Source organism: Coenobita brevimanus, chromosome 57 (assembly GCF_032717465.1).
Source record: "Coenobita brevimanus isolate Jiangsu-jjx chromosome 57, ASM3271746v2, whole genome shotgun sequence".
Classification (NCBI taxonomy): Eukaryota; Metazoa; Arthropoda; class Malacostraca; order Decapoda; family Coenobitidae; genus Coenobita; species Coenobita brevimanus.
Genome location: NC_137010.1, coordinates 27,299,242 through 27,317,104, shown reverse-complemented (window position 1 = coordinate 27,317,104; position 17,863 = coordinate 27,299,242). Strand labels below are relative to the sequence as shown.

Sequence of the window (17,863 nt, the reverse complement as noted above, 5' to 3'; positions counted from 1 at the left end):
TGAGTAAAAATTTCCCCATGCACTTCAGTCCAGGGAGAATGCTAGGATAGAGAAGTAGGGATGAGTGTGTGGTAGTTATGTTGCATATGTGCCTGTTGTAAAATGTTATTGTGTAATGAAAGTACAACAGTGAATATATGTTGATATTGGAGTTAGGTGTGTATGTCATGGTACGGTAGTGTATTGCGTGTTATGATGCAATCTGTTTGTGATTCTCTATGATGGTTCCATTGGACTCTGTGGGAGGTCAGATTTAGCACATTGATGGCCATCCTGTTAAACTAAGAAACTACTGTATTAACTCTTTGATATCTGGAAGCCTCCCATGGTGTGGTAAAATAATGTAGCATTCATCACATTCAGAATACTGAAGTTATGGAGAGCACTTAGTGTGTTAATGATGTCAAATCAGTGTCAGTACTTTTCAGTGTATGGAAACTAACATTATATACAGTCGGATCTTCACTTGTGTGTGGTTGGCTTGCATGGATTTGTGATAACATGGCCAGCTAGTTTATACCCTTTTTTCTTTGCTTGTGCCAATAATTCTCACTAGTTGTAGTTCCATATATTCATACCTGATTGGGAAGTACCATGTGGTCAGTGCTCAAAAGATATAGAAGACCCACCCTCTCACCCACTCTGTGAGTTCCTACCAGCCTTGGAACTACCCCAACCACCCATCCCCTCCACATCTGCCTCCTTGGTTAGGTATTGAAGCATCCTTTTCACTTACTTGTGTTTTTATGTGTTCTGTCAGTTTGCAAAGATTCTTGAAATATTCTTTGTTTATGCTCTGTTTAAGAAGTAATGTTTGTAGAATGTAAAAGTTTGTAGTGGATGGGGTTGAAAAGTTACAGTAGAGTGAGAGCATAGGAGCCATGGTCTCTGCTGAACTTTCATCATGAGTCACTGAGTTTGTTTTGCACAGTTTTGCTTCATGTGCTATTTCTGTGGGTTCCACAGATCATGTAGTGGAGGTCCGATTGTATTATACAGTAAAGTGTTTTGATCAGGAATGCTTATATGAAATACTGCCACATTTAGTATCTGGCAGCCTGAATGAAATATTGTGAATATCCCAGTGTTGGTAAGAGTGATAGTGTTGGAATGATGTTGAGTGATGTGGATTGTAGTGATGATGACAGTGCATGTTGTGATGATGATGGTTAGACAGTATGTGGTTGTGTTGTGTTCTGGTGGTGTGTGTGTTCTGTTGTGGAGGGACCAACGGTGTGTGCTGCAGGGACAGTAAGCTGGGAGGCGGCAGCAGCAGCAACGGGAAGAGCGGGTCGTCATGGAGCGAGGGCAGCCACGAGGGAAGCACCACCCTGGCCTCAGAGCTGTGGGGCGCCCCCGGCAACAGCAAGATACGTGGCCCTCCCCCAGGGCTCATTGCTGGCAGTGTGCAGAAGAACAGTGGTGTGGTGAGCGGAGGAGGTGGTGGAGGAGGTGGTGGTGGAAGTGGTGGTGGTGGAGGAGGAGGTGGAGGAGGGGGGTCATGGGGGACCCTTGGACGCTCCACCTCCTGGTCAGGAGAGCAGCATAGAAACCCCCCAAACAGTGCCTTACACTCTGCTGCAGCCGTCGCTGCCTCAGGAGCTTGGACCAACTCTCAGCTGCCCTCCACCTGGCTCATCCTTAGGAACTTAACACCTCAGGTAACTCAACACTTCCCCTCTTGTCATACCAGGCTCTAACAACAGTATTATCTTCTCTAGTTCACCATTGTCAGGTGACCAGGGTCTCTTTAACAATTATCACCACCCTCCCTGAATTCAGTGTTTGTTTGTGACAACTTTAACCACTGGTGGGTGCCAGGACTGGTGCTGGCCCAACTTTGGCACCTTTGGCTGGGCCAGTGGTGAGCTGGCACTGGCTCCTCCTCCAGTACTTGGTTTTCATGTGGGATGAGAGGAACCATGTGAGAGTGACAACAACTAGAACATTCACCCAGGAATTTGTATGAGAGTGGCTGATAGGAATAGGAAGATATGATTTTGTAGCTAGCACATTTTCATTATTATACCAGTTCAGGAATTGGAATATTTTTGAAGTGTTGAAATTATCTGTGTACTGTACTTGGAGGCCATGATATCTACCCATTGCTGTTTTGTGGATTATACTGAAAATTCCATTCTGTGGCTGTATTTATTAATTGAGTCAGTAGAAGTGATCAGAACCTCATCTTCCACCTGCCAACTTGAAGTATTTGCCTTGTCATTTTTTAAACTGCACTTCCTTCAACCACATTCCTTTCACCCGAGCTAACAAATTGATGGTCAGAACCTAACACTTGTGTAGAACAATCCTCGTGTTGTAATGTTCTGTAGAATTTGTGTTGATGTTTGTCCTGCATCAGTCCTCCCCACCGTCTCATGGGACTGTTCTTTGGAAACTGCAGTCCTGCTCATGGTCAGCTTTGCCTAGTGAGTAAGAGGCAGATATGAGCAACATTTTCAAGCCTTTTTTTTTTTTTTTTTTTTTTTTTATTTTTTTTTACCTAATGCCATGTCCCTTTGTGACCTGGGTGGTCTTGAAAGGAAACGCCTTCCATGCAACCTTTTTTCTAACTCAGCTGCAGTCCTTCATTCCATCCCAACCTACCCTGAGAAATCATTGAAGTGAAATGGCACTTTCTTTTGTTTTACACTTTTTGTCACTGCTGAATTCATGAACGTGTTGGGTCATCACTTACTGCAAGGCATATCTCTGACCCACACACCCTCTGTAGAAGTGTGTTGAAGGGAGTAGCTATGGTGCAAATTCTGGCTGCTTCTGTCGCTCAGTCCTCACGTTGGCTTGACTCTGAGACGTTTTCTTGTGGGCTTTAGGAACTCCTTAGCAGCTCCTCCCTGCCAATTTTTTTCTGCATATAGCATGTTGATATTCTCTTGTATGTTATTGTGCAAACTATGTTGATATTTAACTCATTACCTGTAAGATGTTTCTCCTATGGTAATTAATATTGTCTGATGGTAGCAGGATAAAATTATAAAGATGTTACCATACCTGTGAGATTAGTGCATACATACTTTAGATGCAGATAAATGATGCCATGCTTCCTTTTAAGGAATATCCCGTATCAAGGGTGCCTGTGGTACAGCTGAAGCTTTAATGGACTAGATTCTAAATCAGATGCCAAAACCAGCTAATTGCTTGCCAACAGTTGCTGGAAATTGTTGGGAAAAAAGAAACCCGATATGTGTAATAAGATACTTAGCTATACAGTATTAGAATCATGGCCCTGACTTAAGAATGTTAAATGGTGATTGTTTTTAACCCCTTCTGGAGGAGGGGCCCCTCATAAGTTGAGTAGCATTAATGGTAGGAAGAATGAAATTTAAATGTATTTTATGAAGGTTTAAAAGGCATTGGTAGTGCAAGAGAATAGTTAAATGTTGTATGTAATTTAATTGCTTGGAAAGACAGTAAGGAGCCTCATAAGTCCACAAGAATGCAGCTCTTATCCTGGCTTTGGCATGTGGATAATGTGGTGGTGTGTCCTGTAGGGGGCCCAGTTTTTTCACTAACAGACTTGCCCAGTCCTACACCATGATGATTTTATTTGCAAGTTCACAGCCATTGCACTTGTTACTGTGTACTGTGTGTTCATCTTGCTCACCACAGACGCAAGAATACACAGAAGTTAAACTACTTTTTATTTACATGTACCATGTTTACAGTATGAGTAAATAGTTTAGAAGAAGGCAAGGAAGTAGTTGAATTAAGTCCTTTGTAGTCACTTAGAATATTAATTTCAGAATGGTCACTATTTTAATTCTTTGAATGACAGTTTAATTACTAGTTTTATGAAACTAGTCTTAACCTGTTGAACCCAGGGAGGTCTTCATTTCATTGTGCCATCTCTTGAAGATTTTATTCAGCTCAGGATATTCTTTCTGAAAGTGGAGTGTTAGATATAGCCTTTAATATACACATTCTAGAGGCCATTTCTAGTTTGAATAAAAATCATGTGGTAACAGCAAGAACAATCTAAAAGGTCATCACCCGGATTCAACAGGCTAACGAAATGCAGTACAGTTTATGGTTGAATGAGCACTTCACATATTTGCATCAAGCACACTGATTAGAGATAAGCTTAACTTGTCAAGGGCATCAGAAATGCCATTGAAAACACACACACACACACTATAAAATACAGTATCCCTACACCTCACACTGCACTACATCCATACACTGCACACTACACCCAGTACTGCAATGCAGATAACCTACACCACCCTAACACCTCACCCTTCCATCCCACAAAATACCTCACCCCACAGTGTACTATTCTTTCCACATCCCATCCTCCACCCAACACCACATACAAAGCCCTACTCTGAACTCCACATTCCACCTCACCCCACCCTGCCCCACCCCTGCACTGCACAACACATTTCACTATATAACTAGAGGGACAGTCAGTGGAGTGCATCTCTCTGACAAGGGCAACATGATTTCCAAACCACTAATCATAATGGGTTAGGTTTTATCATCATTGATTAGGGTTTCACAAAAAATGTTTTCTGGATCCAGAATGTGTAATACAGTATGATCTGGATCGATCTCAAAAGTTAAATAATTTTTCCCTGGAACATGGGCTATCTGCCCACCAAATTTTTTCCAAATTTGTCATTTATTTATTTATTTTATTTTTTTAGTAATCCTGCTAACAGACAAACAAACTAACTGACGAAAACATAATCTCCTTGTTGGAGAGAATATAGTACACCCTCACACCTCCATCCTCTCTCCTTATCACACCTCACAACCACACACTCCATATCCCATAGCACACATCCCACTCCACACCACACCACTTAACACAGTCCTACTTTCTTCACCACTCCTTACACTCCACACCACTCCTTGTACTACACTCCTTGCTACTCCCCACTTTGCACTCCCCACATCATCTACTACACCACTCCACACATTACTTACCACACCATTCACGACATTACATACTACACCACTCACTTCATCCACTCCGCTGCCTCACACCAATCTCCTTGCTCCACATCACTCCCCCCACCCCACATCATTCCCCCCCATCCCACATCTTTCCCTACATCACAGTCCACACTTCATATCTCACACCACTCCTCACATCCCTCTCTATATGCTGTTTCCCACACCCATCACTTCATGCTGCTCTCCACACCCACTATCCTGAACTGCTTCCCATACCCCACACCCCTTGCTGCTCCTTACATCACGTCCCATGCAATGCCCCACACCCCACTCCTGTCCCCATTTCCCTCACTCCATAACCTTCACCACACCCCACATACGACATTAATTCCCACATTTCTCACCACATGATCAGCCTTCTTACCTTGAATCACTCACCACACTGTACACACCACATTGCTCATCACACACGATATCACTCCTCCACATAACACTAACCCTTACTTTCTCGCTGCATCCTCACATCCTACCCCACACACCACACCAAATCCCCATACCTCTCATGACAGTACAACCTCCACACTTCATCTTCCACACCACTCTTCATACTTCACACAATACAACTCCACATCACACTCCAGTATAGCAAAGCGCCACACACTCCTATACAGTACTACACAACACCACACCACATACCTTCCCAACACACCACACCATATCCCCATAACTCTCACCACACTACACCTCACCCACACCTCACCCACACCTTCAACACCACACTCCTATACTGCTCCACACACCACACCCCTACCCCTCACCCCCCACTCCTACTTACACACCACATCATTACACATCACACACACCATCACATAACATCACACACCAGCACATCACACCATCACATTACATCACAGTCACATCACACACCACCACATTACACCACACCACAATCACCATACTACACTTCTTCCACAACACTATTATCTGCCCCAAACCCCACTTCGCACCTCACACGACAACTACAGCCCACACCATACTTAAATCCCACACCTCACCACATTACTACACACCACACCACACCACACCACTACACTCCATTCCATATCACTATACACAACAATATACACAGCACTCAACATCACACCAGTCCAGGACAGATACACCAGCACCACCCACCACAACACCACATCTCACCTCCTTATACCATACCACTGCAACCTCCAGCACTTCACACCACACATACTTCACACCATAAGTCATATCACAACTTCACACTCCATGTCCCTCCTAGAGACCTCATCCATCTCCACTTACCTCCTACACCTACCCACATTCTCACCCATCTTCTACATAGACCCCATCCAAACCCCACACTTGATCACCACTTTCTCACCTAACCCCACCTCAACCCCACCCACACCCTCATCACAGCCCCGTGACAGATGTACAATACTTCATGCCTACACCCCATATCCGTGCCTAACTCAGCCCTTTCAAACTTCGTACTCCTCACTTCATACCACCCGTCATATATCCCGCTTCACTCCCCTTCCATGTATTAGCCCTCACTCAGTCCCCTGCCACACCTCACACCCCACATCTTCAACCACACCTCACACTCTACTCACTCCTCTACCACATCTCGCACTCCATTCACTCCTCTACCATATCTCACACTCCGCTCACTCCTCAACCACATCCTCACACTCCACTCACTTCTCTACTACATCTCACACTCAATTCACTCTCAACTACATCTCACTTATATTTCCCTTTCCACACCATACATCACTTAAGCCCCTCAATCCCCTCCCACACCTCACGCCCTACTCAATCCCCTGCCACACTTCACACCCTACTCACAACCCATCCACACCACACACCCCACTGACTCCCTTACCACATCTCACATCCCACTCATTCCCCTACCACATCTCACACCCCACTCATTCCCCTGTCACACCTCATATCCCAGTCATTTCCCTTTCCTCACCTCACACCCCCAATCATATCCCTTTCCACACCTTACACACCACTCACTTCCCTCCTACACCATATCTTACTCACTGTTCCTACACCACATCCCACTCACTCCTCTCCAATACTTCACATTCTATATAATTCCTTTGTACACCTCATGTTCCACTGACCCTCATCCCTTACCCCATTTATCCATGTCACTCAACATTTCCCTTTCCACACCTTACACACTACTAACTCCCCTAACACACCACATTTCTCTCCCATACTTCACTTTACCCACTCCTCTCTCATACCTCACACTCCACTCCACTCCCTTTCTACACCCTATGCTCCACTTTCTCCCTCCACACCCCATTCATTCATGTCACCTCACACAACTCTTTCTCGTTTCATGCACCATGGCTCTGTCATCTCCCACATCCATTGTTTTCTCCCATGCAGATTGATGGTTCGACCCTGAAGACTCTGTGCATGCAACATGGTCCATTGGTCAACTTCTACCTGTCCCTCAACCATGGCTTTGCTCTTGTTAATTACGGATCACGTGAGGAGGCTGCCAAGGTCAGTAACTGTAATTGTTGGTTTAAGGTCCTTTTGTGTGTGTGTTTGTGTTTGTGATAATTCTGTCGGTTTATTTATTCATGGCAGCCAGTGGCTGAAAATACACAAGTTCTTAATCAAGTATCCTAACCGAAAGGGGTGAAAAGGCTGACCCTGGCTGCTCCTGAGGAGCATCAACACAGTTCTGAGCCTCACCAAGGCAGGAGTGAGGTGTAGGCACAAGGGGACACACTGCCTAATCTTTACACCGTTGAGTTTCGAACCTTTGCAGGTCTTCCACCACAGCATGCCTTGACCTACACCTGACAGATGAGAGCTCACTTCACCCACGCAAGTAGCATGGTCTGAGCAGGGCTTGAACTTGGGCCACTTGAATTGGGAGTCGAGTGCTCTATCAACCACACCACCTTTTTTTTGTGTGTGTGTGTGTGTGTGTGTGTGTGTGTGTGTGTGTGTGTGTGTGTGTGTGTGTGTGTGTGTGTGTGTGTGTGTGTGTGTGTGTGTGTGTGTGTGTGTGTGTGTGTGTGTGTGTGTGTGTGTGTGTGTGTGTGTGTGTGTGTGTGTGTGTGTGTGTGTGTGTGTGTGTGTGTGTGTGTGTGTGTGTGTGTGTGTGTGTGTGTGTGTGTGTGTGTGTGTGTGTGTGTGTGTGTGTGTGTGTGTGTGTGTGTGTGTGTGTGTGTGTGTGTGTGTGTGTGTGTGTGTGTGTGTGTGTGTGTGTGTGTGTGTGTGTGTGTGTGTGTGTGTGTGTGTGTGTGTGTGTGTGTGTGTGTGTGTGTGTGTGTGTGTGTGTGTGTGTGTGTGTGTGTGTGTGTGTGTGTGTGTGTGTGTGTGTGTGTGTGTGTGTGTGTGTGTGTGTGTGTGTGTGTGTGTGTGTGTGTGTGTGTGTGTGTGTGTGTGTGTGTGTGTGTGTGTGTGTGTGTGTGTGTGTGTGTGTGTGTGTGTGTGTGTGTGTGAGAGAGAGAGAGAGAGAGAGAGAGAGAGAGACCTCTTTGTAGTATACAGGAATTGAGCAATGCTTGTGTTGTCCTGTCTCCATATCCACATTTATCTAGTCCACTTTTACACACATGAATGTTTTTCTCCTGCACAACCTTTTCGTCTAAGTTGTTCCAAATACTTATGTATTTACCTAATATACCTAATTGTGATACACACGAAATGTGCTATGCTCATGGGTTCCCGTCGCTGTTTCTCAGTAAGTCAAATTTAGCTTTAAACTCGTTTAAGTTTTTAGACTGGATGATCTCTTTGTCCAGGCTATTCCATAAGTCTATACTTCTGTAAGGAAAGCTATATTTCTTGATATCCTTCAAGCAGCTTGACTTTTTCAATTTCATTCCATGTCCTCTTGTTGCTCTCTTATCCCATAAAAACAGATCTTTGTCAATTTTATCTACTCCCACCATGGTCCTGAACACTGCAATCATGTCTCCCCTCTTTCTCCTTTCCTCTAAGGAAGGCAAATCCAGCTTTTCCAGCCTCTCTCTGTATGACAGATCTGCCAAAGTGGGGACCATCTTAGTTGCTGTTCTTTGTATTCTCTCAATCTTGTTTATATCTTTCTTTTTGTGTGGGGACAACGCTACTGCTGCATATTCCAACTTGGGACAGATCATGGCCACTTTCAATTTTTCATCATCTCTTCATCCATATAATGAAATGCTACTCATGTTAGTCAAGAGTTTATAAGTCTCTCCAACTATCTTGTTAATGTGCTTTTCTGGTGACAAACTATCTTGGACCAGCACTCCCAAATCTTTCTGTTTTCTCATTTTTGTGATTAATTCATTACCCAACAAATAATTTAGTGATGGTTTCCTGGTACTTTTACCCATTTCCAATATTTTACATTTCTTTACATTAAATTTTATTTCCCACGTCCAGCTCCAATCATGTATCCTATCTACTGTAGATCCTCCTGCAGCATCTTACAATCCTCCTCAACCTCTACCTTCCTCAAGAACTTTATATATCAGCAAACAGACTTGCATAACTGTTCACTCCATCTATCATATCATTTACGTAAATCAGGAACATTACTGGCGCCAACACTGAGCCTTGAGGGACTCCACTTGTTACTTCCCTCCATCTAGACATCCTATCCTTTATTACTGTCCTAATTTGTCTCTCTCTCAAAAAGTCTCTCATCCATTCCAGGAGTTTCCCTTTCAGTCCTCCTATATATTCCAGTTTCCACATTAGTTTCTTATGAGATACCTTGTCAAAGGCCTTCTCAAAGTACACACAATCCACCCAACCATCTCTCTCCTGTACCACGTCAGTCGCTCTTGAGTAAAAGCTCAACAAGTTAGAAACACATGACCTTCCACTTCTGAATCCATACCGACATTCAGCCAAAATATTCATCTCTTCTAGATATTTTATCCATCTGTCTTTCAGGATTCTGTCGCACAATTTTGCGACCATGCTGGTTAAAGACACTGGTCTATAATTCAGGGGTTCTTCCCTGTTTCCTCCCTTATAAATTGGTACCACATTTGCCCCCTTCCATTCTTGTGGCACTTTCCCCTCTTCCAGAGAACACACGATTAAACTGTGAATTTTATCCGCCAGTTGCTCTCTGCAGTCCTTTAGTACCGAATTAGAAATTCCATCAGGTCCTGGGGCTTTCTTTACATCTTGAGTTTCCAGTAATTTATACACTTCCTGTACCTCCACTTTTATATCTTTTATCACCGGTACATTTCTAATCACTCCCTCCCCGTCCACAAACTCTTTTTCATTAGTGAAAACCGATTGGAAACATTTGTTCATTATTTCAGCTTTCATTGCTGCATCTTTATAGAACTCCTTTTACTTTCAGTTTGGTGATTCCTTCCTTTTGTTTCAGTTTGCCATTAACAAATCTATAAAACAGTTCGGGTTCATCCATGCATTTGTCTATTATACCTTTTTCAAAATTCCTTTCTTCTTCTCTACGTATTCTTGTGTATATATTTCTAATTCTTTTATATTCTTCCTTTGTTCTGTTGTTACCTCTCTTTCTCCAATTGTTCCACGCCTTCTCTCTCTCTTTTTTTTGCTATCATACACCTTCTATTAAACCACTTCTTTTTCCTGTTTTCTTTCCCTCTTACTCTTGATACAAATTTTTCCACTCCCAGATTATAGAGGTCTAGAAAGATATCCCACTTCCTTTATCTCTCTCTCGTTTCTCTGAATTTTCTCCAATCTGCATTTTCAAAAAAGTTTCTCAATCCTGTAAAATTTGCTTTCCCAAAGTTGTATCTTCTCTGTCTATGGAGCTCGTCTCTTGGCTCGACGTTCCATATTATCATCTGGAACTCAGTGACCACATGATCACTTTTTCCTATAGGACAGAAATATTTCATTGATTCTGTTACATCGGGTTCTTTTGGTAAACAGTAAATCTAACCTTGCTGGTGTGTCCTCACCTCGAAACCGTGTCTCTTCTTTGACCCATTGCGTCATCACATTATTCATTATTATATTTAATAACATAGTGCCCCACGAATCCTCACTGCCTCCTGAGTCCCATTCCTTGCAGTTCACCTCTTTACAGTTAAAGTCACCCACCAAAATTATATTATTGCTTTTCTCAATTATTTTTTGTAAATAACTAGCCATATCTGACAACATCTGGTATTCTTCATCATTCCATGCTCTCGTCTTAGGGGGAACATACACTACCGCCATATCTCTCTTAACATTCTCTCCAGTTTCTAATTTCATATATATCACTTCAGCCCTGCCTTCTCCCATTTCCACAGTATCTACATTTATATTGTTCTTCACTGCTATCATCACTCCTCCAGTTTTTTCTTTTCTGTCTCTTCTCCACAGTTTGTATTTACCATCTCCCAAATGAACATCAATATCTTCTCTTAATTTGGTCTCTACAAAGCACATGACATCAGGTTCACGTTCTCTCAAGAAATCGTTAATTTCAAGCCTTGCCGATATGAAACCATCAACGTTAGTATATATCACCTTCAAATTATTTTTTGATGTTTTTTATACCCGCTTCTCTCCGTCAGTACCACTTCCTCCATTTCTGATCTGTCATAGCCATCCCCCTTAGTTTCCTTCACTTCTATTTCCTTACATACCACTTCCTTACTTCCATATCCATCACGCTGCAGAAAAAGTATTACATTCTTCCTCTGTCCTCTTATCATTTTTTTCCTTTACTTGTTCCTTCAGTGATTTTAAAACTTCTCTTTCTTCTTCATTCAGATCTTTTCTTATTATAATATTTTCCATCCATGCCTCTTTGCTTAATTTCTAGGTCACTTTAAGTATATCATTTACTGCACTTTCTGATGACAACTTGATTCTCATTGGTCTTGTTTCCCCTTTCTTATAAGGCCCTATCCTCCTTACTTCCTCAATTTCTTTTACCCACTTGTCTCCTTCGGGATCAATCTTGCCTAATATTCCTCTCACCAGGTTCGTGTCTCTCGAGTCTCACGGATCTAACCTTTTCTTCCTCCTCCCTGTTTCCAAATATTACTATGCATCTGTTCCTTTCTACAGTTTCTGTCACTATTTTCTCTTTTTTCTTCAGTATTTTCACTATATTTTCTTCCATTTTTTCTTGTTCATTTCTCTTTCTTCCTGGATGATTTCTCTTAAGCTGACCACTTCTTTCTGTCCTTCTTCTACATGTGCTCTTCCAATACACTACTCACCTTCTCCATTTTATTAGTACTCTCTTCTAGTTTTCTCCTCAATTTGATATTTTCACGCTTCAAATTTCTGATCTCCTCATTCGTTGTCTCATTAGACTGGATCAGACTCTTTATAGTAATCTCCGTATTCTCAGACACATCCTTTAACACTAGATTCTCCACTTTCTTTTCAAGTTCACTAATCCTCATAATCAGTGTTTTAACAAGATCCATGACATTAGTATTTCTATCAAATCCTGGAAATTCGAGTCCCTCAGTGTTTACATTTTCGGTCATGTTTGAGGTTGGTTACAGTACCAAAAACAGCTGTTACCGAAAGTACTACAAACATTCATGTATACTCTTGCCAATAAATCTTTACATTTTTGTTAGTCTGTATTAACTTAGAGTATTTTAAACTTAAAACAAGACCATAGGAGACAGGACAAACATAATTCCTGAAAACTACTTAAAGTTTGCAGCGGTGGCTGGGCCTGGGGCTGGGAACAGTCAAGAGACGTCCGTTCGCTGTGGCTGTTCGCTCTGTGTGTGTGTGTGTGTGTGTGTGTGTGTGTGTGTTTACCTAGTTGTGATATACAGGAAATGAGCTATGCTCGTGGGGTCCCGTCTTTTTTTCATTGTCAGATTTTGCTCTGAACTCGTTTAAGTTTTTAGGCTGGACGATCTCTTTGTCCAGGCTGTTCCACAGGTCTCTGCATGTATATGGAAAGCTATATTTCATGATATCCTTCGAACAACTTGGCTTTATTCAGTTTCATTCCATGTCCTCTTGTTACTCTCCCATCCCATACAAACAGATCATTTTTATCAATCTGTCTATTCCTATCATGGTCCTGAACACTGCAATCATTTCTCCTCTTTCTCTCCTTTCTTTTAGTGTAGGCAAGTCCAGCTTTTCCAGCCTCTCTCCATAGGACAGATCTGCCAGGCTGGGGACCATCTTGGTTGTTGTTCTTTGTATTCTCTCGATCTTATTTATGTCTTTTTTCTTGTGAGGGGACTACACTACTGCCACATATTCCAACCTAGGGCGGATCATGGCCACTCTCACTTTTTTCATCATTTCTCATCCATGTAATGGAATGCCACTCGTATGTTAGTCAAGAGATTGTATGTCTCTCTAACTATCTTGTTAATATGTTTTTCTGGTGACAAAACTATCCTGGACCAGCACTCCCAAATCTTTCTCTTCTCTCACTTTTTTGATTGGTTCATTACCCATCGTATAATTCAATGATGGCGTCTTGATACTCTTACCCATTTCCAATATCTTACATTTTTTTGCATTAAATTTCATTTCTCACATCTGGCTCCATCCTTGGATCCTATTCAGGTCTTCCTGCAACATTTTCGGTCTTCTTCGACTTCTACGCTCCTCAAGATCTTTGCATCATCAGCAAACAGCCTTGCGTAACTGTTCACTCCATATACCATATCATTTACATAAATCAGGAACATTACTGACTCTAACACGGAGCCTTGCGGGACTTCACTTGTTACTTCCCTCCATCCGGACATCTTGTCCTTTATTACTGTCCTCATTTATCTCTCTCTCAAGTCACACATCCACTCCAGGACATTTCCCTTCAGTCCTCCTGTGTGTTCCAATTTCCACATTAGTCGGTTTTGGGGTACCTTGTCAAAGGCTTTCTCCAGATCTAGACACACACAATCCACCCAACTGTCTCTCTCTTGTAACATGTCAATCACTCTTGAGTACAAGCTCAACAAATTGGAAACATATTACCTTCCACTTCAGAATCCAAACTGGCTCTCAGCCAATATGTTCGTCTCCTCCAGATATTTTATACATCTGTCTTTCAGGATTCTCTCGCATAATTTTGCAACTATGCTGGTCAGGGACACTGGCCTGTAATTCAGGGGTTCTTCCTTGTTTCCACCCTTATAAATTGGTACCACAGTGGCCCTCTTCCATTCCTGAGGCACTTTCCCTTCTTCCAGAGAACACACAATTAAATTGTGAATCTTATCTACCAATTGTTCTCTGCACTCTTTCAGTACCCAGGTAGAGATTCCATCCGGTCCTGGGGCTTTCCTTACATCCTGAGTTTTTCCAGTAATTTATATACTGTACTTCCTGCACTTCCACTTTAATGTCTTTTATCACTACATTTCTAGTCACACCCTTCCCCACCACAAAGTTCCTCTCTTGAGTAAAAACTGATTGGAAACATTTGTTCATTATTTCAGCTTGCATTGCAGCGTCTTTATAGACCTCTCTTTCTACATTCAGTTGGGTGATTCCTTCCTTTTGTTTCAGTTTGCCATTAACAGATCTATAAAACAATTTGGGTTCTTCCTTACATTTGTCAATTATACCTTTTTCAAAGTTTCTCTCTTCCTCTGTGCTTATTCTTGTATATTCATTTCTAGTTCTTTTATATTCTTCCTTTGATTTATTATTACCTCTCTTTCTCCATTTGTTCCATGACATGTCCCTTTCTACTTTTGCTATCATGCTCTTTCTGTTAAACCAGTCATTTTTCCTGTTTTCTTTCCCACTTACTCTTGGAACAGAGAGAGAGAGAGAGAGAGAGAGAGAGAGAGAGTGTGTGTGTGTGTGTGTGTGTGTGTGTGTGTGTGTGTGTGTGTGTGTGTGTGTGTGTGTGTGTGTGTGTGTGTGAGAGAGAGAGAGAGAGAGAGAGAGAGAGAGACTAATATTTCAATTACAGTATTTTACATGACAGGTTATGTTTCCTCTGTTGGCTAATATTCTTAAGCTGAGAGAAGTGATGTATATACCAGTAAATATTTTTTGACAATAAGTGATTCTTTTTTGATATTATAAATTAGGGAGGAAAGGATGGACATGCCCTGAGTTTGAAGTAGACACAGTGATATAGTTAGTAGATTCATATGTGATGGACAGTGAGGAGTTAGTGTAATAATGTTTGTGTTTGTGTCTCGTGGAACTTGTCCATGACTTACATGTAGGAGTTAGTGTACTGTAATAATGTTTGTGTTTGTGTGTTTCAGGCACAGGGTAACCTAAACAATTGCCTGTTGAGCAACACGACCATCCTAGCTGAGTTTGCCAGTGACAGTGAAGTGAAGCAAGTGATGGGACAGTCCAGTCATCAGGGCCAGACTGCCCCACCCACCCCTGCTCCTAACACTTCAGCTTGGGGTGGGTCAGGCCGGGGCTCTACTCCCACCTCACAGCCCTCATCTGGGGCCAAGGTGGACTCCTGGGGCAATGGCAACGGGTCAAATCTGTGGAGTAGTGGGCCGGCTGTGGGGTCATCATTGTGGGGCGGGGGAGGGTTGGGTGAAGCTGACCAGCACCGTGCCACCCCGTCCTCACTGAAGCCCTACCTGCCTGATGGTCTGCTTACCTCAGAGTCTATTTAGGCTGCTCTGCCCTCATCTAGCCCTGCCCCCCTCCAGTCTCTCCTGCCCTCGCACCGCCCCATCCCATACCGTCCTCCCTGAACCATACCTGCCCAGTGATCTGTTTACCTCAGAACCCCAAGATTGCCCTATCCTATACTTGTGTCCCTTGCCACAGCCTGTTTCCCATCCTCTCCTTCTCCTTTGAAATTCCCAGTTGCCCTGCCCCTCCATGCCCCGTCCTTCCTACCTGCCTGACAAACTCACCAGACAAGCCCCTACCCCACCCCGGCCTACTATGCCCCAACCAGGGTAAGCTCACGGTCGTACTCACACACCTTAATGTTTGATGCTGGTCCATTCGTGTGTATATCAATCCCACTTTTATTAAGACGCATTGCCTTAAAAGACTTAGCTCCAAGCACACACAAGAATAATCAATCATTTTTTGATGCTCTTAATGGTTAAGGTAAAAAAGTAAATGAATAAATAAACCATGGAGCTAAAATAGTTCATGTGCTGTGACTTAAATACAAAGTTACTTGTATTGACATGCTGATGTTGACCATTATTTTAGGAGAAACAAAGGTGCAAGCCAAACCGAGGCACTAGACGACCTGCCTGCGCTTGTCTTCTTCCTCGGTTGCCAAACTGGTCCTACTTTTAAATGCCAATATTATCTAAGTCTGTTCTTACCATGAATCAAGTCTTACTATATGATAACAAAAGATTATACCTAAATAACAGTTTTTGCAGTGTTTTGATGTAAGTGTACCAAAAGATAAAAAGTTAAGTTATATTTAGTTTTAAGAGATATTAATAGTAAGTTGTAGGTTAAAATATAATTAAGTTTATAGTTAAAAGTTGCAGATGAATTGTTCAGTGATAGCACTCCTCTGTGTGATATTTCCTATATGGATAATTATATATACTTTAAATGTGCTTACTTATGTATCTCAAGTTCCACCACAGACTCTAGTGCTGGTAAGATTCTACCACTGTGCATCATCCTCCACGTTAAGATCTGCTCACATGTACAATTGAGCTCTCCAGGACTCATCAGATATTCCTCAAGTCTAGTGATTTAGGTAGAGGAAGGGTGGTGTGGGAAGTTTGCCAGCTGTCACTTTGGTCCCAGTTCCACCCGACTTGTTGAGGCTTCTGCTGTGTATGTGAACATTTAAGCTGGGATGGGTCGATGGATATCAGCATGATCTGACTCTGCATCATAATACAGGCTTCTGAATATGCAGCACAAGCTTCAGCCCACTTAGATGGACCTGGAACCATTATGGCAGAGTTGTCGTGCTTCTGCACATCACTCGACTTCTAGTGATTTAGGTAGTTCCGGGGGCACCGCTCCCTCTGATCGTCCAGTAGCGTCGCCATCGCACTACCCTCTGTTGCCATACTGGCTCTTCTCAAGGTGCCCATGTCAGCCAGATTAATTTGTGTCGTTGATGTTGAGTGTTGTGTGGGCTAGGGGTCGGCTGTGATTATGGGGTGGCAAGTGAGCGGTGTTAAACATTGTTTTTTTTTTTTTTTCCATAAATTGATGGTAGAAGGTGGTGACAGAACAATGGTAATTCTGTGACCTCCCTGTGACATATGTGGTAAATCTAGTACTTTTGTGGTTCCTTGGCTTGTGAAGTGATTTTGACCATTGTGATGAGTCATGTCTCATCTGTGTGGTCCCAAGTTCTGCAGTGCTGAAACCTCTGTGGCCAGTGAAATCATGTAGTATGGACAAATGTTATTTGGGAAAGACCTGTGGATGGATCTGCCAACACCAACCACCATGCCACCCTAGTCAATCTAATGCCGTCGCCTTAATTGGTCGTCCTGGCGTTGAGTGCGCCGTCTCTCAAGCTCCTGTCCCCTGACACTGTCTTTGTCCTTCGTCCTGGCGTTGAGAGCGCTTTCTGTCAAGCTCCTGTCCCCTGACACTTCGTGCTTCCTTAACTCCACCTAATTTACATCAATACTTGTACTGTCTTTGTCCTTCCTTAACTCCACCTATTTTCCTTCAATACTGGTACTTCTTAACTATTTTCTTATATACCACTTCATCCTATCACCTCCCTAGTCGTGCCCTTATCCTACTGACCTAGCCTCCCCCCCCTAACCCCCACCCCTGGCGACCACACACAGCCCCACTCTACATTATGTGTTCTTGTACCTTCCGGCAAAAAGTTTTGACAACGTTGTGATATGATAGTCACCAGTGGTCCAAAGGTTATGGTTGGATGTTTACAGTCCTCGCTCAGGCAGCCCTCCAACCCCCTCTACCCAGCCATATCCAGCACTGCTCTCCAAACATTAATTCCCACTCTCCTCCCCTCTGTGTCACTGATGCATACCGTGCTCCCTGTCTC

General features: G+C 43.0%; 1 protein-coding gene across 1 annotated transcript in view; it reads left to right on the top strand.

Annotated features, from left to right (window-relative positions):
• The window catches only part of gw (trinucleotide repeat containing adaptor protein gawky), a 238,672-nt gene extending 222,380 nt beyond the window's left edge, over positions 1 to 16,292 (top strand). The window contains 4 exon segments of the mRNA XM_080274238.1: positions 1,247 to 1,440; positions 1,495 to 1,661; positions 7,345 to 7,464; positions 15,135 to 16,292. Of these exon segments, the coding sequence (XP_080130364.1) occupies positions 1,247 to 1,440; positions 1,495 to 1,661; positions 7,345 to 7,464; positions 15,135 to 15,509 (856 nt within the window). The 3' untranslated portion in view covers positions 15,510 to 16,292.
• The last annotated feature ends 1,571 nt before the right edge of the window (positions 16,293 to 17,863 follow it).